The following is a 24,942-nucleotide window of genomic DNA, read 5'->3' on the forward strand; positions in this document are numbered from 1 at the left end:
ACAAATAGTGCGCGGGCATCGGGCCCGCTGCCCGCGATCGGTGCCCACCGATCGCGGGCCCATGGCACCCTTGGCACGGCCGTGGTACTGCCGTGCCAATCGGTGCCATGGTTATAAAAAGCGAGTTGTTCCCGCCGTTTTTACGAACGGCCAGACCAGGTCTGTTTGCCGTTCGTAAAAACAGCGTAAAGGGCTGGGACTTCGGCCCATCGAACAGCTGTGAATCGCTGCCGGCCGTAAAAAACGGCGGCAGCGATTCGTGTCGGGAGTTGGGCGGGGGGGGGGGGGGGGAGAATAGCGGGAGGGCAGGAAAAATGTCAGGAAGGCCCTCCCGCTATTCTCCGACCCGTCGTGGGGGTCGGAGAATTTCGCCCTCTGTTTTTTTTGTGCATGCGGGAGTTCCCATCACGAGCTGAACTCAATATTATGCAGCTATTTTTGCAGAGGGATCAGCGAGAAAAGGCTTTTTTTTCTGAATCATTGTGCCTGTTCATCAAGGTGGGCGGGTATTAATAATATGGAACAGACTCTAAAAGCAAATAACCTTTAACTCTCTCAAATTGTAGTGACTAAATCTTTACATTTTGATGTGTTTCATGCCCTTCCAGGAGGAAATTAAATTCTCATCTTTCAAACTTTCAAAAGAATTGGCGTGCACAAAAATAAGGGGATTGCTCACAGGAGGGTGGTGATTTGAGGCAAATATGAATCTAGTGTTACCGGGGAAGGCACTGTGGGATTGAGGGTGCGAGGCAGAGGGGAGTAAGTGCATTTTGGAGGTGGTGGGCAGGGTAATGTGGAAGGTTTGAGGATATTCTGGTATAACCAATTAATTCCTGACACCTAAAATTTGGTCAATTTTCCCACGCTAAATTGCCCCTTAATTGGGAAAAATGACTTGGGTACTCTAAATTTATAAAATAACAGTGAGAAGTCTTACAGCACCAGGTTAAAGTCCAACAGGTTTGTTTCAAACACTAGCTTTCGGAGCACTGCTCCTTCCTCAGGTGAATTTATAAAATAAAACATGGGAAATTGAAAGTGTCCATGTAGAAATTTGAAGCATTTATCTTTCATTCATTATCTTGAATTCTGAAGCAAAAGGCAGAAACCTTCTTAGTGGGCTGTATTTTCACCACCTAATAATAATCTTTATTGTCACAAGTAGACTTACATTAACACTGCAATGAAGTTACTGTGAAAATCTCCTACTTGCCACACTCCGGCGCCTCTTCAGGTACAGAGGAAGAATTCAGAATGTCCAATTCACCTAACAAGCATGACAAGATTGTTGGTCTCTCTCCTTCTCCAATGCCTCACAGAGACCAGAATGGCTGGTGTTGTCAATCCTGCAGAGGATGCCCTTGCGGTGCTGGCGGCTACCCAGACGGCCGGACGCTGTAGAAGGCAACAGCGTTGACTGGAGGCGGCGCCCATGTGCAGGGGGAAGCCACACACCCTGAAGGCCTGCTCGCCCATCAGGCCGAGGAAATACCTAGACCGGGATATCAGCAACGTCCCAAGGCATCATTGATGTTTCGAGGAGATGACGGACAGTGCGTGTCGCAGGTGACTCCGTCACATCAAAGAGACCTCGCAGACTTGGTCCACGCGGAGGGTGGAGGAGGACACCCAACTCCCGGTGGCTGTGAAGGTAACTCCAGCCCTGAACATTTATGCCTGGCACACTGGCAGCGTCATCTGGGTGCCAGCCTGGCACTGCCAAGATTCCCAGCTGGTACTGCCACCTGGCAGGGGCAGTGCCAGGGTGCTAGGCTGGCATTTTTCCCATGACGGATTCCCTTGCGGGTGTGAGGTGCGGTGCGGGGTGGAGGGCGATCCCCAAGGACCCCCTTATATGTGAGTTGGGACTTTGTGGTGGGTTCGGGGGTCACGTCGGGAGATCGGGACACCATTTAAAAACGGGACTAAGTGAGGCCTCGGAGTACTGACAGATAGCGTGGTGTTTCTCAGTGCTGTGAGCGCATGGAAACACACGCCTAAATGCACTTGTCATGGAAATTTGGTTAGATCACGCCAAATTTCCTGAAATCTGCCTTGTCCAGCCCCCTCATTCTCTCATGTTTCAATAAAATAACCTCTCATTCTTCGAAACTATATTTTGCTTACAATTTCTCACCACATTCCTAAAATATATCGGTGGAAATTTATACATAGCCCTCAGCACAGATGAAAAGTGGACGGATAATACAACACATAATGAAATAAGTATGACTACGAATTGTATAAACTAAAGTGGTGCGTGAAGAAAATATATTTTATATTTTTCTGGGTGAGAGCTGCAACTGATTTCTTAAAATGCAAGAACTTGATGGAAATTTTATTTTAGAACATGTTCTAAATGGATACTCACCCAATAATCCTGATCGTAGTTCCACACTCCACAGGCTAGTTCCAGGCAGAATATTATCAGCAGGATACAAAAATACTGAAAAAGTACAACATGGGTCGGTTTTGTGTGCCAAATACAGTAGCTGAGTTAATTTGCTGAACATCATGAGTCACAGAATAAAGCGGAAGCAGCTCACAGCATTGCATGACGTGATCAGTAGGATTTTCTGAGTTTTTATTTTGCCAAGTAGGTGTTATTAATTGGAAACGTGGCACAGAGTAAAGCACCAAAAAGGGCATGACACCCTTCAAAATCATACCAAGCAAACCAAGAAACTTTAAACTCAAACATTCCGATGTAAGCTTTCTGCTTGGAAGCCATTTTCCAGCAAGATTGGGGTTGCGTACATGCCAGAGATACCAACTCCCCTTCACCCTACACCACCACCAACCCTCATCACCACCCCCCCCCCCCCCCCCCCCCCCCAACCAATACCAAACAAAATTTGTGTCGCAGCAGTTTTTGCCCTCGGAGTTTGATTTGGATAGGTTAAGTGAATGGGCTAGGGTCTGGCAGATGGAATACAATGTTGACAAATGTGAGGTTATCCATTTTGGTAGGAATAACAGTAAAAGGGATTATTATTTAAATGATAAAATATTAAAGCATGCTGCTGTGCAGAGAGACCTGGGTGTGCTCGTGCACGAGTTGCAAAATGTTGGTTTACAAGTGCAACAGGTGATTAAGAAGGCAAATGGAATTTTGTCCTTCATAGCTAGAGGGATGGAGTTTAAGACTAGGGAGGATATGCTGCAATTGTATAAGGTGTTAGTGAGGCCACACCTGGAGTATTTTCAGTTTTGGTCTCCTTACCTGAGAAAGGACATACTGGCACTGGAGGGTGTGCAGAGGAGATTCACTAGGTTAATCCCAGAGATGAAGGGGTTGAATTACGAGGAGAGGTTGAGTAGACTGGAACTGTACTCGTTGGAATTTAGAAGGATGCGGGGGATCTTATAGAAACATATAAAATTATGAAGGGAATAGATAGGATAGATGCGGGCAGGTGTTTCCTTTGGCGGGTGAAAGCAAAACTAGGGGGCATAGCCTCAAAATAAGGGGAAGTAGATTTAGGACTGGGTTTAGGAGGAACTTCTTCACCCAAAGGGTTGTGAATCTATGGAATTCCTTGCCCAGTGAAGCAGTTGAGGCTCCTTCATTAAATGTTTTTAAGATAAAGATAGATAGTTTTTTGAAGAATAAAGGGATTAAGGGTTATGATGTTCAGGCCGGAAAGTGGAGCTGAGTCCACAAAAGATCAGCCATGATCTCATTGAATGGCGGAGAAGGCTCGAGGAGTCATATGGCCTACTCCTGCTCCTAGTTCTTATGTTCTTAGGTTTAATTCTGTCATCAGTAAATGCACATCACAATGGGGGGTGGACATATCTTATACATACAACCATAGAATTCCTACAGTAGGACAGAACGGTGGCACAGAGGTTAGCACAGCTGCCTCATGGCGCCGAGGTCCCAGGTTCGAACCCGGCTCTGGGTCACTGTCCGCGCGGAGTTTGTACATTCTCCCCGTGTTTGCGTGGGTTTTGCCCCCACAGCCCAAAAAATGTGCAGGGTAGGTGGAGTGGCCACGCTAAATTGCCCCTTAATTGGAAAAAATGAATTGGGTACACTAAATTCAAGTAAAAAGAATTCCTACAGTACAGAATGAAGCCATTTGGCCCATCGAGTCTGCACTGACACTCTGAAAGAGCACCCTACACTATCCTGTAATTCCATAATCCCATCGAACCTGCACATGTTTGGACACTAAAGGACGATTTATCATGGCCAATCGATCTAACCTGCACATCTTTGGATTGCAGGAGGAAACCAGAGCACTGGGAGCTGCCCCTACCAGAATTTAGCACGTGTTTAGAGCTGGCCTAACTCTACCCTTTGTGCACTCAATTCCAGTCTCACCCACCAGAACTAAACCACTTTTGTCCCACCCGAGGTTTCAGAGTTTGAGGGCCCTCCAACTCTCGAATTGGTAACTTGTAACAGTTAAATAGAAAGCAAAGGAATATGGCTTTTTAAACCGATTGATGTACTTCCATGTAGAAATAAGCCAAATCTAAAGTAACACATTTTGAAAAGAACGTTATTTCAATATGGCAAATTGGTTTAACATTTCTTTGGTATACCATTCTGCAGTCAGCAATTTCTAAAGATGTACGAACCCCCAAGCTGCAGAAAGGAAACAGTTTATTGAACTTATTTGCATCATCTGTTTATTCCAAATGGATCGAAATCAGGGGTTGGTTAGCCTTAGGAAAACAGTACAGATCAGTCAATTCTCCTCACTTGCATCAAGTCAAAAGGCCAGGCAATCGGTTTGTTTCTTTCAAAGGCACATTATTATCCAGGGATCAACTCAAAACCTTCAAGTTATTTCAATGAAAGGAAAGACATAGCTGACAAGTGTTTCATATATTTTGACACCTGTAACTGACAAACAGGAACCTTGACACAAAATTGAGCTTGAATTAATACTTCAACTAAAGTGTGGGGTGGCATGTGGCGCAGTGTTTATCACTGAGACTGCAGCACTTAGGACCCAGGTTTGAATCCCGGCCCTGGCTCACTGTCCGTGTGGAGTTTGCACATTCTCCCCGTGTCTGTGTGGGTTTCACCCCCACAACCCAAAGATGTACAGGCTCGGTGGATTGGCCACGCTAAATTGCCCCTTAATTAGAAAGAAAATAATTGGGTACTCTAAATTTATATAAAAAAAACTAAAGTGCTTAATTAGCTTTCACTATAATGATTAGGAGCACCATTTCAGATGAAGGGCTGGATGTTTTTTTTTATATAATCTTTATTGATGTCACAAGTAGGCTTATATTAACACTGCAATGAAGTTACTGATAAAATCCACTCGTCGCCACACTCCGGCGCCTGTTTGGGTACACTGAGGGGGAATTCAGAATGTCCAATTCACCTGATAGCACATCTTTCGGGATTGTGGGAGGTTCGGAGCACCCGGAGGAAACCCACGCATACACGGAGAGAACGTGCAGACTCCGCACAGACAGTGACCCAAGTCGGGAATCGAACCTGGGACCCTGAAGCTGTGAAGTAACAGTGCTAACCACTGTGCTATCATGGCTGAGCTGGGGAGGGTGAGGGGTTGGGAGCCTGGGAACAGGGTAGAAAGCAAATCCTGAACCCACAGGTGAAGATAGGTCTAAATATTCTTGGGCCAAGATTCATAGGGGAAAGGCCTCTGGGGAGGTCGTCGGGGGCTGAAGCTGTGGCTTTCCCCGCCCCATGGCCCCTCCTTTGGCCCATGAGGCCTTTCCTGTCTGGCTGCCACTGGAAGCGTGGCACCTCCATTTAGCTACCAGCCTCCCGATGAGGAGGGAGACCGCCCCACCATTGATAAAATACTGATTGTAATATAAAATGGCCCTTAATAGAGCCCAATCGGAAACCATGGCTTAAACAGGAGTTTGACTCCCTACTGAGGGCTGGGTCTGAGGCGATCGTCAGACGACCCTGAGCTATATAAGAAATCCAGGTGTGACCTCTGCAAATCCATCCAGGATGCCACGAGACAATATCTGACCAAGCTACAGTGACAAACTAATGTCACGGACTCTCATCGGTTGTGACAAGGTTTAAACAGTATAATGGGCTATAAAGTGAATCCCATCAGAATCTCCGGCCGCAGCGCACCCCTCCCCGGTGAACTCAATGCATTCTACGCTCGGTTCGAGCAGGAAACCATCAAACCGCTGCCAACTTCTCCAGCAGTCCCGGACACACCCATACGTTCCATCACAGCTTCCAAAGTCAGATCAGCCTTCTTGAAAATGAACCCTCTGAAGGCAGCGGGTCCTGACAGGGTGCCTGGTCATGCACTCAGATCCTGCGCAGACTAGCTGGCAGATCTGTTCGCGGACAGCTTCTATCTCTCCCTACTCCCTTCTGAGGTCCCACCTGCTTCAAGAAGACCATCATTATAGATGTGCCAAGGAAGAACCTGGCAACGTGCCTCAGTGACTATCGTCCGGTGGCCTTGACATCGATCGTAATGAAGTGCCGAGAGGTTGGTCATGAGACACATCAACTCCATACTCCCAGAATGCCTTGATCCACTGCAATTTGCATACCACCAATACCGGTCCACAGCAGACACCATTTCCCTGGCCCTACACTCATTCTTGGAGCATCTCGACAACAAGGACTCCTACATCGGACTCCTATTTATTGACTACAGCTCCACCTTCAACATCATAATCCCAGCCAAGCTCATACCAAAATCTAGGATTTAGCTATTCCCTCCAGAACTGGATCCTCGTCTTCCTGACCCACAGACCATAATCAGTAAGAATAAATAACAACACCTCCTCCAAAATAGTCCTCAATACTGGGGCCCTGCAAGGACGCGTACTTAACCCCCTACTATACTCCCTATGCACACAATACTGTGTGGCAAAATTTGGCTCCAACTCCATCTACAGGTTTGCTGAAGTGGGTTGGATCTTAAATATAATGAGTCTTAATATTTTGTACTACACAATTATACAGGAAATCATGTTCTTGATTTGCTTTACCTCTCATATTCAGATTACATAAAGCAATAATTTTAGTTTACAGACAGAAGGTTAATTTTGTCCCCTTGGTACGATTTTCCTTGGAACTCAGAGACTTAATCATTCCTCCTTTTCAAGTTTTCTTCTACTGAACAGGTATAATCTGAAGGTGTTTTTTATATTAGAGCATTAGGAAAAGCAATGGGCCCAAATCATTTTGCCTGGACTCTTTATGATACACATCCTTAACTCTGGAAGTTAGCAGATTCAAAGAGAAATGGATGGAAAAGTCTGACATGAATAATACAGAAATAGCCAATTTCTGAAATGACTGTTTTGTGGGAAGGGATCCGAGGTGGATTTGATATTAGCATGTTAAATTACCGTGCAGGATCAGCAAACCTAGCAAATAAATGCATACTTTGCTCAATCAGATTAATGTCGTTCACGCTAAAACTGCAGATGCCACCTCAAATACGTAAAAATAAACCCAACTCTGGTCAGTTCTGGTCACCAAGGCAGAAACATAATATTCAAGCCATGGAGAGGATGAATCTGATCCCAGTGTCAACGAATATACATTCTATTAGTGTAAGAATTAGTCAGAGGTTCTTTCACCTCTTGCATTACCATCCATGACTAAGTATGGCTTTCATATGTAAATCAACATTTGTTGCTATTAAACTGCAACCAATTAAATTAAATTGCAGCCTCCTGACCCATAGACCACAATCAGTAAGAATAAACAACAACACCTCCTCCACGATAGTCCTCAATACCAGGGACCTGCAAGGCTGTGTACTTAACCCCCTACTATACTCCCTGTACACACAGGACTGCGTGGCAACATCTGCTTCCAACTTCATCCACACATTTGCTGACGACCGTTGTGAGTCGGATCTCGAACAACGATGTGGCAGAATACAGGAGGGGAGGGCAGCACGGTGGCGCAGTGGTTAGCACTGCTGCCTCACGGCGCCGAGGTCCCAGGTTCGATCCCGGCCCTGGCCACTGTCCGTGTGGAGTTTGCACATTCACCCAGTGTTCGAGTGGGTTTCACCCCCACAACCCAAAGATGTGCAGGGTAGGTGGATTGGCCAGACTAAATTGCCCCCTAATTGGAAAAACTGAATTGGGTACTCTAAATTTATAAATAATAAAAAAGAATACAGGAGGAGACAGGGAACCTAGTGGAGTGGTACAACAACAACAATCTCGCCCTCAATGTCAGCAAAATTAAAGAGCTGGTCAGTGACTTCAGGAAGCAAAGTACTGTACACACACCTGTCTGCATCAATGGGGCCAAGCTGGAGATGGTGACAACTTCAAATTCCTAGATGTGTACATCACCAACAATCTGTCCTGGTCCACCCATGTCAACGCTATGACCGAGAAAGCACAACAGTGCCTATACTTCCTCAGGAAACTAAGGAAACTCAGCATGTGCACATTGACTCTTGCCAAATTTTACAGATGCACCATAGAAAGCATCCTATCGGGCTGCATCACAGCCTGGTATGGCAACTGCTCGGCCCAGGACCGCAAGAAACTACAGAGAGTCGTGAACACCGCCCAGTCCTTCACAGGAACCTGCCTCCCGTCCATTGACTCTGTCTACACCTCCCGCTGCCTGGGGAAAGCGGGCAGCATAATCAAAGACCCCTCCCACATGGCTTACTCACTCTTCCAACTTCTTCCATTAGGCAGGAGATACAAAAATCTGAGAACACGCACTAACAGATTCAAAAACCGCCTCTTCCCTTCTGTTACCAGACTCTTAAACAACCTCTTATGGACTGATGGACTGATCTAACCTCTTCACACGTCTTCTCTACTGAGTCGTACTACACTCCTGTATGCTTCACCCGTTGCCTGTGTCTATGTATTTAAATTGTGTATTTTATGTTTCTCTTATTATGTATTTTCTTTTCATGTACTGAATGCATGCACGCAGAACAATACTTTTCACTGTACCTCGGTGCACGTGACAATAAACAAATCCAATGTGAGGAAAAAATGTTCATTTACAAAGAATATATTATTAGATCTTTTGAACTAAAAGTCATTAGGCCAGATTTTGCACAGTGGCATAGTGGTTTTGTCACTGGGCTGGTGATTCAGAGACACAGGGTAACCCATGGGTCCCAAGTTCGATACCCGCTATGCCAGATGGTGGAAATTTTGATTCAAGAAATATAGAACATAGAACATAGAACAGTACAGCACAGAACAGGCCCTTCGGCCCTCGATGTTGTGCCGAACAATGATCACCCCACTTAAACCCACGTAACCCGTATACCCGTAACCCAACAATCCCCCCATTAACCTTACACTACGGGCAATTTAGCATGGCCAATCCACCTAACCCGCACATCTTTGGACTGTGGGAGGAAACCGGAGCACCCGGAGGAAACCCACGCACACACGGGGAGGACGTGCAGACTCCACACAGACAGTGACCCAGCCGGGAATCGAACCTGGGACCCTGGAGCTGTGAAGCATTGATGCTAACCACCATGCTACCGTGAGGCCCTTGAATTAAAAGTCTGATGACCAAGGAACCATTGTTGATTGTCATAAAAAACCCAGCTGGTTCACCCATGTCCTTTAGGAAAGGGAATCTGCAGTCCTCAACTGGGCTGGCCAATATGTGACTCCAGATTCACAGCAATGTGGTTGACCCTTAAGTGTGCTCTGAATTGGCCTAGCAGGCCACTCTGTTGTATCAAACTGCTGCAAAGAAAGCGGACGGACCACCCGACATCGACCAGGCCCTGGAAACCTCATCGGTAAACCCAGTCCTGTCAACCCTGCCAAGTCCTCCTCACTAAAATTTGGGGCTTGCGTCAAAATTGAGAAAACTGTCTCATCGACTTGTCAAGCATCAGACTTTACAGATAGCGTCCCAGATACCACTGTCATGAATGGTGGTGGACAATTAAACAACTCACTGGAGGAGGAGGCTCCACAAATATCCCCATCCTCAATGATGGAGGAGCTCAGCACATCAGTGCAAAAGACAAAGCTGAAGCGTTTATAATAATCTTCAGCCAGAAGTGCCGGGTGGATGATCCATCTCGGTCTCCTCCAGACATCCCCAGCATCACAGATGTCAGTCTTCAGCCAATACGATTCACTCCACGTGATATCAATAAATGGCTGAAGGCACCGAATACCGCAAAGGCTATGGGCCCTGTCAATAATTCGGCAATAGCGCTGAATACTTGTGCTCCAGGTCTTGCCGTGCCCCTAGCCAAGCTGTTCCAGAACAACTGCAACACTGGCATCTACCCAGCAATGTAGAAAATTACCCAGGTATGTCCTGCACACAAAAAGCAGGACAAATGGCCTCACGGTAGCATGGTGGTTAGCATCAATGCTTCACAGCTCCAGGGTCCCAGGTTCGATTCCCGGCTGGGTCACTGTCTGTGTGGAGTCTGCACGTCCTCCCCGTGTGTGCGTGGGTTTCCTCCGGGTGCTCCGGTTTCCTCCCACAGTCCAAAGATGTGCGGGTTAGGTGGATTGGCCATGCTAAATTGCCCGTAGTGTAAGGTTAATAGGGGGATTGTTGGGTTACGGGTATACGGGTTACGTGGGTTTAAGTAGGGTGATCATTGCTCGGCACAACATCGAGGGCCGAAGGGCCTGTTCTGTGCTGTACTGTTCTATGTTCTAAATCCAGCCTGTTCATTTACCACCCTATCAGTATACTCTGAGTCATCAGTAAAGTGATGGAAGGGGTCAACAACAGTGCTATCTAGTGGCACTTACTCAGCAATAACCTGCTCATGGACGCTCAGTTTGGGTTCTGCCAGGGCCACTCAGCTCTTGACCTCATTACAGCCTTGGTTCAAACGTAGATAAAAGAGCTGGAGGTGAGGTGAGGTAAGAATGACTGCTCTTACTCAAGGCAGCATTATATTGAGCATGGCTTAAGGAGCTCTAACAAAACTGGCGTCAATGGGAATAAGGGTAAAAACTTCCCACTGGTTGGAGTCATATCTGACACAAAGGAAGATGGTTGTGGTTGTTGAAGGTCAGTCTTCAGAGTCCCAGGACATCAATACAGGAGCTCCTCAGGGTAGTGTCCGAGGCCCAGCCATCTTCAGCTCCTTCATCATCAAGTCAAATGTGGAGATGTTTGTTGATGATTGCACACTGTTTAGCACCATTCGTGACTCCTCAGATACTGAAGCAGTCCATGTTCAAATGTCCAGTTTTGGGCTGACAATATCCAGGTTTGGGCTTACAGGTGGCAAGTAACATTCGCACCACACAAGTGCCAGGCAATGACCATCTCCTACATCACCCCTTGACATTCAGGGCATTACCATCATTGAATCTCCCACTATCAACATCCTAGAGTTACCATTGGCCAGTGAGGGCCGGTTTAGTTCAGTTGGCTAGACAGCTGGCTCTTGATGCCGAGCGAAGCCAGCAGTGGGGATTTAATTCCCATACCGGCTGAGGTTATCCATGGCCTTCTCAACCTTGTACAATGCCTGAGGTGTGGCGATCCTCAGGATAAATCACCACCAGTCAGCTCTCCCCATCAAAGGGGAAAGCAGCCTGTGGTCATCTGGGACTGTGCCAATTTTACCTTACCATTGGCCAGAAACTGAACAGAACTAGCCACATAAATACCATGGCTACAGAGCTGATCAGATGCGAGGAATCCTGCGGTGAGTAACTCAGCTCCTCACTCTCCAAAGCCTAACCACAACCTACAAGTCACAAGTCAGGAGTGTGGTGGAATATTCTCCACTTACCTGGATGAGTGCAGCTCCAACAAGACTCAAGAAGCTCAACACCATCCAGGACAAAGCAGCCCGCTTGATTGGCATCCCTTCCACAAACATTTACTCCCTCCATCACCAATGAACAGTAGCAGCCATGTGTACCATCTAAAAGATGCACTGCAGTAACGTAGGCTCCTTAGGCAGCACCTTCCAAACCCACAATGACTACAATCTAGAAGGACAAGGGCAGCAGCTACTTGAAAGTTCCCTCCAAGCCACTCACTATCCCGACTTGGAAATGTATCACCGTTCTTTCACTGTCGCTTGGTCAAAATCCTGGAGCACACTCCCTAGCACAGTGGGATGCCTACACCACATAGACAGCAGCGGTTCAAGAAGGTAGCTAACCACCAGCTTCCCAAAGGCAATTAGGGATGGCCCAAAATGCTGCCCTAACCAGCAAAGCCCACATCCCAGAAAATTACATTTGAATTCCAATCCCATGACCATTCCCATCTATAGGAACAAAGACAATAGACATATGGAAACACCACCGTCTGGAAGTTCCCCTCCAAGCCACTCATTATCCTGACATGGAACTATATCACCGTTCCTTCACTGTCGCTGGGCACAATCCTGGAATTCACTCCCTAACAGCACTGTGGGTATACCTATACCACATGGACTGTAGTCATTCAAGAAGGTAGAGCACCATCACCTTCTCAAGGGCGATTAGAGATGGGCAATAAACGCTGGCCTAGCCCGCGACATCCATAATCCCATGAATACATTTTTAATAGCGTAAATTGTCCAGCAACCTATGCTGAGGAAGTGATAGCCCAGGAATTGCAAATCACCCTGAGTTTCTGGATGAATGAAGCTGGGAAACCTTTAGCTTGGCGAAAATGGCACTTCATCAACAACCTTTCTGTGCATTTTGTGAAGTTGCTGCATTTGTACATTGATTGTCCATTGACACAGAAAGTTAATTAATACATGTTCTCCTTTAACTACATGACAATTTTTAATAACTATCAATCAGCCTAGGGCAGCAGGGTAGCATGGTGGTTAGCATAAATGCTTCACAGCTCCAGGGTCCCAGGTTCAATTCCCGGCTGGGTCACTGTCTGTGTGGAGTCTGCACGTTCTCCCCCTGTGTGCGTGGGTTTCCTCCGGGTGCTCCGGTTTCCTCCCACAGTCCAAAGATGTGCGGGTTAGGTGGATTGGCCATGATAAATTGCCCGTAGTGTCCTAATAAAAGTAAGGTTAAGGGGGGGGGTTGTTGGGTTACGGGTATAGGGTGGATACGTGGGTTTGAGTAGGGTGATCATGGCTCGGCACAACATTGAGGGCCGAAGGGCCTGTTATGTGCTGTACTGTTCTATGTTCTATGTTCTAACCACTCTTGCCCAGGTCGTGAACAATTATATTTGTGGTGCCTCATTCCTTCAGTTGGAGAATTGGTGAAAATTTTAAAATATTAAAATATTGAATTTTTCTTATTTTTCATTTCTGTCTAGTTATTTTTGTCATCTTAATCCTGTCTTTCTTTCTATTTATCTTTCTGTACTCGAATTTGCCCACTCTATCACCCTTCTTCACAGTTCATCCTCTGCTTACTTCTCAATCCTTAAATCGCATTGAGAGGATCTGCGCTGTTTGTCCTATCACTCGCCAAAGTCACAATTGCCCCGTTGCCCTCGCTGGGCCGTTATCAGCTCACAATTGCAGGAACGTTGTGGGCAAAATTTTTGAACCCTAAACAAGAGGAACCTACCTAACTGGGCATGACACAGAATGCCCTCCTCCAGCAAAACCTGCAATGTTAGTTCTTCTACGCAAGCTCTGTATCGAATGCGAAAAGGGAAGTTAGAGGGCTGAATATTCCTGTGGCCTTTGAGATCCTGATGCCAGGACCAAATGAGGGTTCCGACCCGGCATTTGCGGTTTCCCACCCCGCACTTTGCCAGCAGTGAGACTGGTGCAGCAATCTGCCCAGGGGTGCCTCCATATTGGCCGCCTCCAAGCTGGTCGTCCTGTGAAGTGCAGTCAATGAGCCCCTGATGTCTTCTGTCCCAATCAATGGGCAACAGTTCTGGAGACTTGGCAGCTGCACTGGCAAGGGTGGGCACTGCTGAGGCACGTCAGTGATTATGATGGCAAATATTTGAATGAAACTTCAATGGGGAAAAAAATCAATAGGTCCCTCAAAATGGGCAGAAATCCCTCCAGTCAGATCACCTGGGCCACAGGTGCAGACCTGTGTGCCCACTGCCATGTTTAACAAGCAGCCGGTACAGTTCCCAGACCATTGAACAGGGAAGCTCCTCCAGGGTGGGAATACATCGGGGAGCCACCCTGACACGGCTGCCTCCATTTCCTACCCCCTTGCCCCCCAAACCTGCCACCATGGGGTCAGGAAAATTCAACCCAATATTTTAGCCATGAGCTGTATGAGCAGTCACTTAGCTAAGTTTCAGAGTATTCTTCACTAAAAACATACATACCCAAGCAAGGAGCATCGGATTTCCCTTTACTGTTCCACAGCAGCCTAACATTCCAACTATTATTAAAAAACAGCACACAGCAATCATTAAGGGGTGGATCACTGGAAAATATGTCAGAATGAATGCTTCTTCCAGCCTGCAAAAGAACATTGAACCTGAGTTAATGGTACCCAAAGAGCATCACATTTATTTTTTTTAATTATCATGACGAAAACAAAACTTTCTGTACAACAATAACATCTCCAGATGCTAATGATGTTTCATGGTCAAGGTCCCCACTCCCCTCAGCTAATGAATCATTCCTCCTCCATGATGAAAATTACTTGACGGATGCACTGAGGGTGGCAAAGGCACAGATTGAACTCTGGTTAGAGGGCTTCAATGTTCAGCATAGAAAAGTTGCTTTGTAGTATCACTACTGACTAAGCTCAAAGATCCTGTATTAAAATCAGCCTTCCCCCACTTCAGAAAATTTGGGCGAAATTCTCCGACCCCCACGACGGGTCGGAGAATAGCGGGAGGGCCTTCCCGACATTTTTCCCGCCCTCCCGCTATTCTCCCACCCCCCCCCCCCCCCCCCCCCCCCCGCCCAACTCCCGACACGAATCGCTGCCGCCGTTTTTTTACGGCCGGCAGCGATTCACAGCTGATGGATGGGCCGAGTTCCCAGCCCTTTACGCTGTTTTTACGAACGGCAAACACACCTGGTCTGGCCGTTCGTAAAAACGGCGGGAACAACTCGCTTTTTATAACCATGGCACCGATTGGCACGGCAGTACCACGGCCGTGCCAAGGGTGCCATGGGCCCGCGATCGGTGGGCACCGATCGCGGGCAGCGGGCCCGATGCCCGCGCACTATTTGTCCTTCCGCCGCCCCGCAGTATCCATTCGCGGGGCGGCTGAGGGGCATCCCGCCCGCGCATGCGCGGGCTTCGCGCAAATATGCAATGACGTCATCCGCGCATGCGCGGGTTGGAGTCTTCCAATCCGCGCATGCGCGGCTAACGTCACATGACGCGTCAGCCGGCGCTAACTCCGGCAAGCGGGCTTAACGAAATTCGTTAAGCCCGTGATGCCGGAGCTTGCGGCGTCGGGCTGCTAGCCCCAACCGGGGACCAGAATCGGTTCCCGGTCGGGAAGGGGCGCGCTGGCGTCAAACCCGCCCGGGTTTGACGCCAGCCTTACGATTTCTCCCGTTTTGAGAGAATCGCGCCCTTTATTTCTGGTCCATTTTTGTCCTTTTAGTAGTTTTCATTCAACCACCTTAAATCATACCGATATATGGTCCCTATTATCGAAATGCTCCCCCCACTAACACTTCTACCTGCCTGGCTTCCTTCCCTAAGGAAGCCAGGTCCATTATTAGGTCAATTAGGTCTCCATTAGGCACCCCTTTTTCTGTCTGGTGGTCACCCATTTCCTCCCTGACTGCACTTCCTTAAGCTGTGGGGTGACTATGTCTAAACATTTGATCTCCAGGTAACTCTAAGCATCGCAGATACGCCGCTGTGCCTCTAAATGATGGTCAAGGAGTGTTGCTACCAAGCAACTTTTCTATGCTGAAATTTGGCTCGAAGCTGGTCAGACGTGTTGGCCGGCTGCCGGGACGAAGAATCCTACATCTGGGGCGGTATTCTCTCAGCCCGGGCTGAGCCGGAGAATCGCCAGGACGGGCTTGAATCATGCAACGCTGCCCCGATGCTAGTCTGCTGATTCTCCGGAGAGCCGGGGTCCGATCTATGGCCCCCCCCCCGGCGATTCTCGGCCCGGGATGGGCCGAGCGACCATACAAAATACACGAGTCCCGCCGGCGCTGTTCACACCTGGTCTTACCCAGATGGACCTCAGCGTTAATGGATCCGGGGTGCGGCCTGATGGGGTGGGATTGGGGGGTCCGACCCCAGGGGGGGTGGGGGGGGGGGCTCCGCTGTGGCCTGGCCCGCGATTGGGGTCTACCGATTGGCGGGCCGGCCTCTCGGGCTGGGGCCTCTTTTGTTCCGCGCCGGCCCCTGTAGCCCTACGCCATGTTGCGTCGGGGCCGGCGCGGAAAAGGGATCCACCGGGCATGCGCGGTAATCGCGCCGGTCACACTGCGCATGCGCGCATTAGCGCCGGCCGCACTGCACATGCGCAGACCCGTGATGCCCATTTGATGCCGGGATCAGCAGCTGGAGCAGCGTGTGTCGCTCCAGTGCCATGCTGGCCCCCTGTAGGGGTCAGAATCGCTGCTCCTGAGGCCATGTTGACGCCGTCAAGAAATGCGACACCATTTACAACGGCGTCAACGCTTGGCCTCAGGATCAGAGAATCCCGCCCCTGCTGTCTGGAGTATGGATCGCTTTGATCCACCCAAGGGCTCCCTCCCAGCTCAGCTCCCCGTGTCTGGAGCGTGGATGCTCCAGTCCTCCCCGCTGTTCCCTCACAGCCCAGCTCCCCAGTGTCTGGAGCGTGGATGCTCCAGTCCTCCCCCCTGTTTCCTTACAGCTCAGCTCCCCAGTGTCTGGAGCGTGGATGCTCCAGTCCTCCCCGCTGTTCCCTCACAGCTCAGCTCCCTGTGTCTGGAGCGTGGATGCTCCAGTCCTCCCCGCTGTTCCCTCCCAGCTCAGCTCCCCAGTGTCTGGAGCGTGGATGCTCCAGTCCTCCCCGCTGTTTCCTTACAGCTCAGCTCCCCAGTGTCTGGAGTCTGGAGTCAAATGTAATTTGTGACATTTGCATGATTGCTCTTCATATGCCCATTTGCCACAACATCATTCCTGTTTCTAGGTAACATTAATTTAGTTCTCTCACCATTGGACTCAATGAGCTTGATTGTCCTTTCTGGGTGGAGCAGTGTTAGGTGAGAACATCCTCGCACAATTCCAGCTGATTCCAACCTATTTTACTGGATCAGAGTCATTAAGGATGAGGATAGCCTCTCACTAGGATTAACATTGCAAAGAGGAAACTTGCTGCTGTGAGATTGGAAACTCTCAGATGAGGACTTTAAAAGGGCAAAAGACCCAAAAATCCAGAGAATCCCCAATGCTGTGGACTGAAGCAGAAATCATGAAAGACAAGTGCTGGACCTAAACTAAAGGGACGGGAGGCCTCACTAGCTCCTCTCTTTCTATTAACAGAAACTGGAGCATTCCCACTGCTTCCTTGAGCCAAATGCCACCTTTCTTCTGGGACACGGGGAATAGGAAGGAAATCTGCTGGGATTCTGGGACCTGCCCCTATTCCCTTGCCACTCTTACATGTAGTGGGTGAGGAAAGACCCTAACAGGAAGGAAATCGAGGTTGGGATGGGGCTGTGCAGGTCGGCCTGACTGTCCCATTTCTTGTCCCCCAATTCCCCATCTGCCACACCCCCACTCCCATTTCACTTGCTGTCCTGACTGACTTCAGCTGGTCTAGAGGAGAGCATTAACCTAGTACAGAAATCACTGTTTAGCAAAAAAGAATTCATTGAGATTAAATAGTAAACACAGAGATCAGTTCACGTTGATCGTGCCGTAGATCTTTACGTCAATTCCATGTTATGATAATGAAGCTGTCCTCAGTTCCGTGCCACGTTGATTCTCATCCTTGCAGATCACTGGACCATTTTCAGCACTGGATCCATGTGCGGTGCACTACTTCTTACCTGCATCTGGCATCCTGCCTTCCGTGCCCACCGTGCGCTGAGGCCATAACGTATGCCAAACTTTCCAGCTCCGTTAGGTTCCTCCCCAACTTTTGGCCACCTTCAGGGGGCTGCCTGGGTTCATTTTATCCCACCTCCGGGTCACCATTCGACGCAGTGCTCGCCGCACCCCTGCTGGGCCAGCGTCTGGGCATGTTTCATTAGAGTGCAATCACGTTAGTCCAATGTTCGCGGACAGAAGCAGACATTGCGGTCTTTTCCAGGCTTGCCGATCATGTGTGTGCATCAACAAGCACAAAATTCAGGCCAGAGTTAACATTTCAAGCCCATTGTGACTTTTCTTCGGAGCTCCGATTTTCTCTCTGCAGGTGCTGCCCGACCAGTCGAGATTTTCCAACTTTGCGGTTTTAATTCAAATCTCCTGCACCTGCAGGATATTTCTTGATATGATGACTATTATAATATTACTTGTGGTGTGATTGGAGACAATCTATAACTATTTGATGCTGAACTCTTGCACAAATCAGAACATTTTCCATTTTAACTTTAAAAAATAAGTTGCTGTTCTGAAACACACAGGACATCTTGACCAAAACCTTTATAAAAATGATTTCCCAAATTGTGTTAGTTTTTTTAAAAACGCAAAATAAGTCCCAGGGCTACAGCAACTTAGACCCTTATTTCACCTTTCGCATGTTTGGAACCACACTTAAAAAAACAGTCAGGTCATAATGGGATATCATCAGTTGCTCTGGGTTAAGCTATGAATCATAATTATGAACATTTTATATCTTCAAACTGCACCTCAAAAAACATGAATACTGTCAATGAAAGTCTCAAAAACGTGGCCTGCTATGCATTTTAGTAGCCAAAAGTAATCTGATGTTTTAAAGATGTTTAGTTGCATGGAAGAATTCAAGTCGATGGTCAACTTTTAACAAGAGGACCCTGAGCTAAACGAAGACAAGAAACCTTGCTCAAATTACCATAAAATTACAGGTTGAGTTTTGATTTTATATATCATGATTTATTGAAAGGAAATTATTGACGAGGGTTAGGGAGGATGCAGAGTCTGGCCTTATCAGAAGTTGTTTGTGGATGGCATCTACCGCATTGTAAACATGCACTTACATTTCATGTTTGACAAACCAAATAAGTAATTGCACTTATGGAATTTATCCAGTGCTTAGTTTATACATACCTGGTTTCTGTTGTTAACACAAGCACGTTATTCAGGTAATCTCTCATCCATGCAGACACACCCAGTACACAAACTGACATCAGCTGTAAAATATGCATGTCTTTTATTTACTATTCTGCAGGCAAATATTTAAAACCGTGCAGCAATTTCCTTTTTGCTCGACAGGTTTCCCATCATTACTGCTTATCAGCTTTCAGCCACAATTGTCTCTGTTCTACAAATATGTAGACATAGGTCCCATGCTGCTGATCAGCGTGGTTTTCTTTTCAGTGTATTTCATTGTAACACTGAGAGTTAGATGTAATTCACCTTCTTTATAAGCCGCTGAAAATTGTGTTCTATTATTTTGCAGTTAGGGTTGGCAGTGAGCAAAGTTCTAAAGAAAAGAAAGACTTGCATTTGTTTTGATGTGTAGACACTGGGAGGGCCCCCCGTTTTCGTTGGACGGGAATGGTGGCAGGGTTGGAGAATTGAGGGGGAAGTCCCAAAACGGTTTTCACGCCAGCAGGGTTTCCCTGCTCGATTGTTCCCGTTCCACGCCAGTGACATAATGGGGTTCCTGCCATGCAGTGATGGGAACCCCATTATGATACATTAACATATACTTGGAGGGCCTCCCTGCTGTATCGGCCCCCCTCATGTGACGAATTCTGCCCCCACTGGCAGGATCACATATCAGTGGGGTTCACAACACATTTTGTAAAACAGGAAACTGGTAAGCAGAGCCTGTCATGGGCGGACAGGTACATACGGCCTTCAGGGGGAGACGGCTATACCAGGATAGTACCATGGCAGTGCCCAGATACTGCTCTATGGCACTGCCCCCCGATTGTGCCTGGGTAGCGAACAGGAACGGCAGTGCCAGGGAGCACTTCCGGGAGGGGGCTTCCACTGGGGAGGCTCAGGTTGGGGGAGGTTCCCTGTGAGAGTCCTGTGTGCGTTAGGTGGGGTTGGGAGCGGGGTTCCGTGGGTTCTTTGTGATTTTATTTCAATCATTTTAAATTGGAACATCCTTTAAAAATGGGAACCCCGAACTTTAGAAAAGCTAAGTTGCAGGTGGGGCATGCTCAATTGGAGTCTGCCCCGTCAGCATGACGCAGTGAGACCAACCCCTTCCAATTTTGTTTCAAAGAATTTTTAAATATAGCAGAAAAAGCCGACAAGGCAGTCAGCCAGTTAACTCCCCTGCTCGTCTTCAAAATGGTGTCATTGGATCGAGCTGAGGAAGCGGAGTGTTAAGTTCAATGTCGTATCTGAATAATTGCAGCTCTGATAGTGTGGCACTGCCTCAGCATTGGAGTGTCAGCCTTGACTTGGGTGCTCAAGTGGAGTAGAGCTTGATCTCACACAGTTAATTTTGGGAAGTGATAAAGAGCTAAAACCGATTTCATCATCCCTTTATCCATAATGATATTGGTTTGTTTAGGATCTCAGGCAGAAAAATCAGAAAGACAAGACACTAATGACATTGTTCTAAATTCTGTCACAAACACGATAGAGGTATTATAGACTATAGATGTACAATCTATCTAAGACCAAAAATAACTCAGAATTTTAAAGTACATGGTGAAGTGTCAAGAATAAAGTTAAGCTATGAAAAACTAAATTTCAGAAAGATTATAAAAGCTATTTTCCAATATTATGTTTATTTGAAATGTATGATTACATTCCCAATTCAATGTTGGGTTCAGCTACATAAATCGCATGGAATATACAGGACACAAACAGGCCAGGTTAAAGGCACTAATCAGAGCAAAAGACACTAGTTGGTCCTCATCTGGAAAATTGTGCACAGTTTTGGGCGCCACACTATAGGAAGGATGTGAACGCATTGGAGGGAGCGCAGAAGAGGTTGACAAGAATGGCTCCAGGATGAGAGTTATGAGGATAAATTGGAGAGGCTGGGACTCCTTGGAGATAATAAGACGGATCAGAGGAGGTTTGATAGAGGTGTTCAAAATCATGAGGGGGCTGGTCAGAGTAGACAGGGAGAAACTGTTCCCGCTTATAAGAGAATCTAGAACGAGAGGGCACAGATTCAAAGTGATTTGCAAAAGAAGCAAATGCAATGTGAGAAAAAAACTTTTCGCACGAGTGGTTTGGGTCTGGGATGCACTGTCCTGGTAGTGGGGTGGAGGGAGGTTCGATCGCATTCAAGAGGGCATTAGATGCTTACTTGAACAGAAACAATGCGCAGGGCTATGGGGAATGGCACAAATTTACAATGCTGATTCAAAGAACTGGTGCAGACTCGATGAGAAGAATGCTTCCTTCAGTGCTGTAACGATTCTGTGATTCAACACAAATAGTCTGAGGCTGTCTTTGTGTTTCTTCCTACCTTAATTCATCTAACCCTCTTGCCATACTCTTCTGTTCCTTTCTCCCTGATGTGTAGTATAGTTTCCCTTTAAAGACTTCTATTCTCATTGCAGATGACCAACAAATATAGTCACGAACAGTAAAATCGTACAAATCACAGATGTACATTTGCAGAATGCGTAGGTGACTGTTAATTAATCCCCCAAATTCCTTTACTTGCTGATAGAATCTTGAGAATCTACACAAAATATCATCTCGATAAAGCTGTCTGGAAATTTAGTTGGTCCAGTCAACTCAAATTCAGTGAGTTGAAGCTTAATTGTTATAATAAGACCTTTTAATGTGCCTGGTAAAAGTGGCTCTATTACAAACACTGACTTTGAATTGAAAATATTATTTGTTCTAAGTTACGCAAAATGCTACTGAGAATTGTTGACCAACGGTATCAGGACCACTGCAAACATTAACCGTAATGTAAATAACAACAAGATCACTGTTGGAGCACACTGCTGGGATATCACTCAAACTATCAGAGACAAACTTTTCCCGCAGGAACATCCAAAGTTCAAGTGAAAATCGATCCATTCAGTAGTGGGGAGGGGAAAGGTTGCACTGGTTGGCCGTGTTGCAATTTTACTCAATTTTCCAGAAACTATCTAATGTCATTTGCAACCCACGGTTTGCATAGGCAGTTTGGCAACTGCTGCCTGTGGGTCAGTACTCACCCAGAAAAGGACATTCAAAGCATAAAGCGAGCAGCGCAGGCATTTGACGGAATCTTCTCTGGCCATTCTGAAAGAAGCTCAAGGGTTGACCCCATCATTGTGTTTCACAACCAGACCATCCCTGTCGTCGTAAAAAGGTTCGGGAGTAAAATGTCACAAAATTAAATGAACGATATACACAGAACAACTTTGCTGATAGTTCAAAGTCAAACTCTAAATTATTGCTCCAAAAGGCCATTTCTTTGAGTTTGAGGATTTTCTCAATATAAAAGAGTGGCAATACAATATAAATAAATGGAATCTGTATTTATTTGGCTGCTCCTAAATTGGCAGCCCATTGAACAGTGGTATTTTCACTGCACTCGTCATAGAAAGACCAAGGATAATGCTCTGGGGGCAGAAACAGAAAATGAAATGAAATGAAATGAAAATCGCTTATTGTCACAAGTAGGCTTCAATGAAGTTACTGTGAAAAGCCCCTAGTCGCCACATTCCGGCGCGCTGGACAATCTCAGGATGATCTGACAAAGCTTTGACAAGAGTCACCCAGACTCGAAACGTCAGCTCCGTTCTCTCTCCACAGATGCTGTCAGACCTGCTGGGATTGTCCAGTATTTTCTGTTTTTGTTTCAGATTCCAGCATCTGCAGTCATTTGCTTTTATCTAATTCACTGGGGACCCGGGTTGGAATCCCACTGCGGTAAATGCTGAAATCTGAATTCACTTAAAATCTGGAATAAAAGTCTAATCATTTTTTTTGTAAATTTAGTGTAGCCAATTCATTGATCCAATTAAGGGGCAATTTAATGTGGCCAATCCACCTAACCTGCACATCTGTGGGTTGTGGGGGCGAAACCCACGCAAACACGGGGAGAATGTGCGAACTCTACACAGAGCCTGGATCGAACCTGGGACCTCAGTGCCATAAGGCGTGTGCCACTATGCTGCCCTTTAAAAGTCTAATGATTGACTGTGAATCAATTGTGGTAAAAGTCCATCTGGTTTGTCAATGTTGTTTCGGGAAGGAAATCTGCCATTCTTACCGGGTCTGGCCTACATGTGAGTCCACAGCAGTGTGGTTCACTCTGCCCTACGAAATGGTTTCAGTGCAAGGACAATAAATGCTGGCCCAGCCAGCAATGCCCACATCCTATGAATTAATTAAAAACAAATCTAATTCTGCATTAGTTATGAGAAATGTTGGGCGGGTTTCTCCGTAGCCCGATGCCGAAATCATGATCAGCAATCGGGTGGAGAATATTTCCGATGCCGAAATCGGGACCGGCGTTGGTTTGACGCCAGTCCGCCATCTCCAAAATGGCACCATTGTGATGCTCGCCGTGCGCCGTTTCAGCGCCATTTCATCGGCCAGCCCACCCACGATGCTCCACTCCCGATGGGCCGAGTTCCTGACAGTCCAGGACATATGTGGTATCAGCCAACGTGCCGGCTGCGGACTGTGTCCAGTGCCGCCACAGTCCGCCGGGATCCGTGCCGCTGGCTGGGAGGGGTGGGGGGGGTGGTTCTGCTAGGGCCGGTGGGACTGGTGGGGGGGGGGGGGTGAGGATGCGGTTGGCGGGTTAGGTTTCGCGCACGGCCGGCGCCATGTTGTACGGCGAGACTGGTGCAGGTCGTCAGCCGTGCACATACGCGGCCCGGGAGCCAGCCATTCTCTGGCTGCTTCCGGCGCGATCACTTGGCGCCGGCGCTAGTCCCTCACCGGTACCAGGATTGATGAGGGGTAGGTGCTGAATTTCCTGACGTGAAAGTCCACACATACTGAGCTGGCGTCCGCACTTTCTCCAGAACGCAGAATCCCGCCCAATATTCTTGTTTTGGGTTTAATGTCAGTGTTCAGCAACTTCGGCTGCTTCAAAGTTCAGGTTGGAGTTTAAACAAGTTGGGTTACAGTTAGCTACAAGTGACTGTACGGAAGATTCTACACTGTCTCTTGTTAAAAAAGCGAGGAACAAAATTGTCACCTTAAAAAAAAGAATAGTCCTGCCTTTGAAGTTTTATTTGACATGCAAAATAACAACCCGTCATTGTAACTAAACTAAAACACCTATAACTTTTACCAGTTAATCGGGATATCGACACATTTAAAAATGAAGTTGGAAACTGACCAGTTAGCCTGTGAGTTCCTTCCTTCACTTTCCATTCTCCAGTGCATTTCTCAGCAGCTCTGTCATTCTGTTCAAGGTGAATTGCGAGTGTCGAAAATTCTCTGCTGACTTTCCGGAGAGAGAGAGAGAAAAAAATGATCGTCGGCAGAGTCACTCAGTTGCTCTGTAAATCTGGACAGGGTGAATATCCCGTAACCCGGAATGTTTGGCAATGGATAATCACAGCAACCCTCCTCCTGGCGGCGAGTTACTGATTTACCAGTTCACCGCCCAGCGGGCCTCCGAAACATCTGGAAGGGAACACAAACCAGGGAACTTTGCTTCCTTGTATTAAATCACTATCACCGGGACAGCAAAAAAAAATCACTATTCTACAGGTACTAAATCAGTATTACCGGTACAAACTCTCAATTCTACAGGTATAAACTCACACAAACTCAGTGCTACAGATACAAACACACGATTCTACAGGTATAAACTCATAGTGACATAGGTACAAACACATAGTGGCATAGGTAAAAAATTTTAAATCTTCAGTGTCACAAGCAGGCTTACATTAACACTGCAATGAAGTTACTGTGAAAAGCCCCTAGTCGCCACGTTCCAGCTCATGTTGGGGTATACAGAGGGAGAATTGAACCCACGCTGCTGACCTTGTTCTGCATCACAAATCAGCTGACTAGCCCACTGAGCTAAACAAGCCCACTGTTCACAATGTCATAGTTACAGGCTCACAATGCCATAGGTAC

General features: G+C 47.1%; 1 protein-coding gene across 2 annotated transcripts in view; it reads right to left on the reverse strand.

Annotated features, from left to right (window-relative positions):
• tspan12 (tetraspanin 12) overlaps window positions 1–24,409 on the reverse strand; it is a 59,846-nt gene extending 35,437 nt beyond the window's left edge. The window contains exons 1-5 of one of the 2 annotated variants that reach the window (XM_038780045.1): window positions 24,194–24,403; window positions 22,068–22,188; window positions 19,024–19,106; window positions 14,198–14,333; window positions 2,375–2,449 (exon numbers count right to left, since the gene is read on the reverse strand). In XM_038780045.1, the coding sequence (XP_038635973.1) occupies window positions 2,375–2,449; window positions 14,198–14,333; window positions 19,024–19,106; window positions 22,068–22,133 (360 nt within the window). In that variant the 5' untranslated portion in view covers window positions 22,134–22,188; window positions 24,194–24,403. Of the gene's footprint in view, window positions 1–2,374; window positions 2,450–14,197; window positions 14,334–19,023; window positions 19,107–22,067; window positions 22,189–24,193 lie in introns of both variants that reach the window. The other variant, XM_038780046.1, reaches the window with a different exon arrangement.
• Window positions 24,410–24,942: the final 533 nt, after the last annotated feature.

The sequence above is a fragment of the Scyliorhinus canicula genome, chromosome 20 (assembly GCF_902713615.1).
Source record: "Scyliorhinus canicula chromosome 20, sScyCan1.1, whole genome shotgun sequence".
In the NCBI taxonomy this organism is placed as follows: Eukaryota; Metazoa; Chordata; class Chondrichthyes; order Carcharhiniformes; family Scyliorhinidae; genus Scyliorhinus; species Scyliorhinus canicula.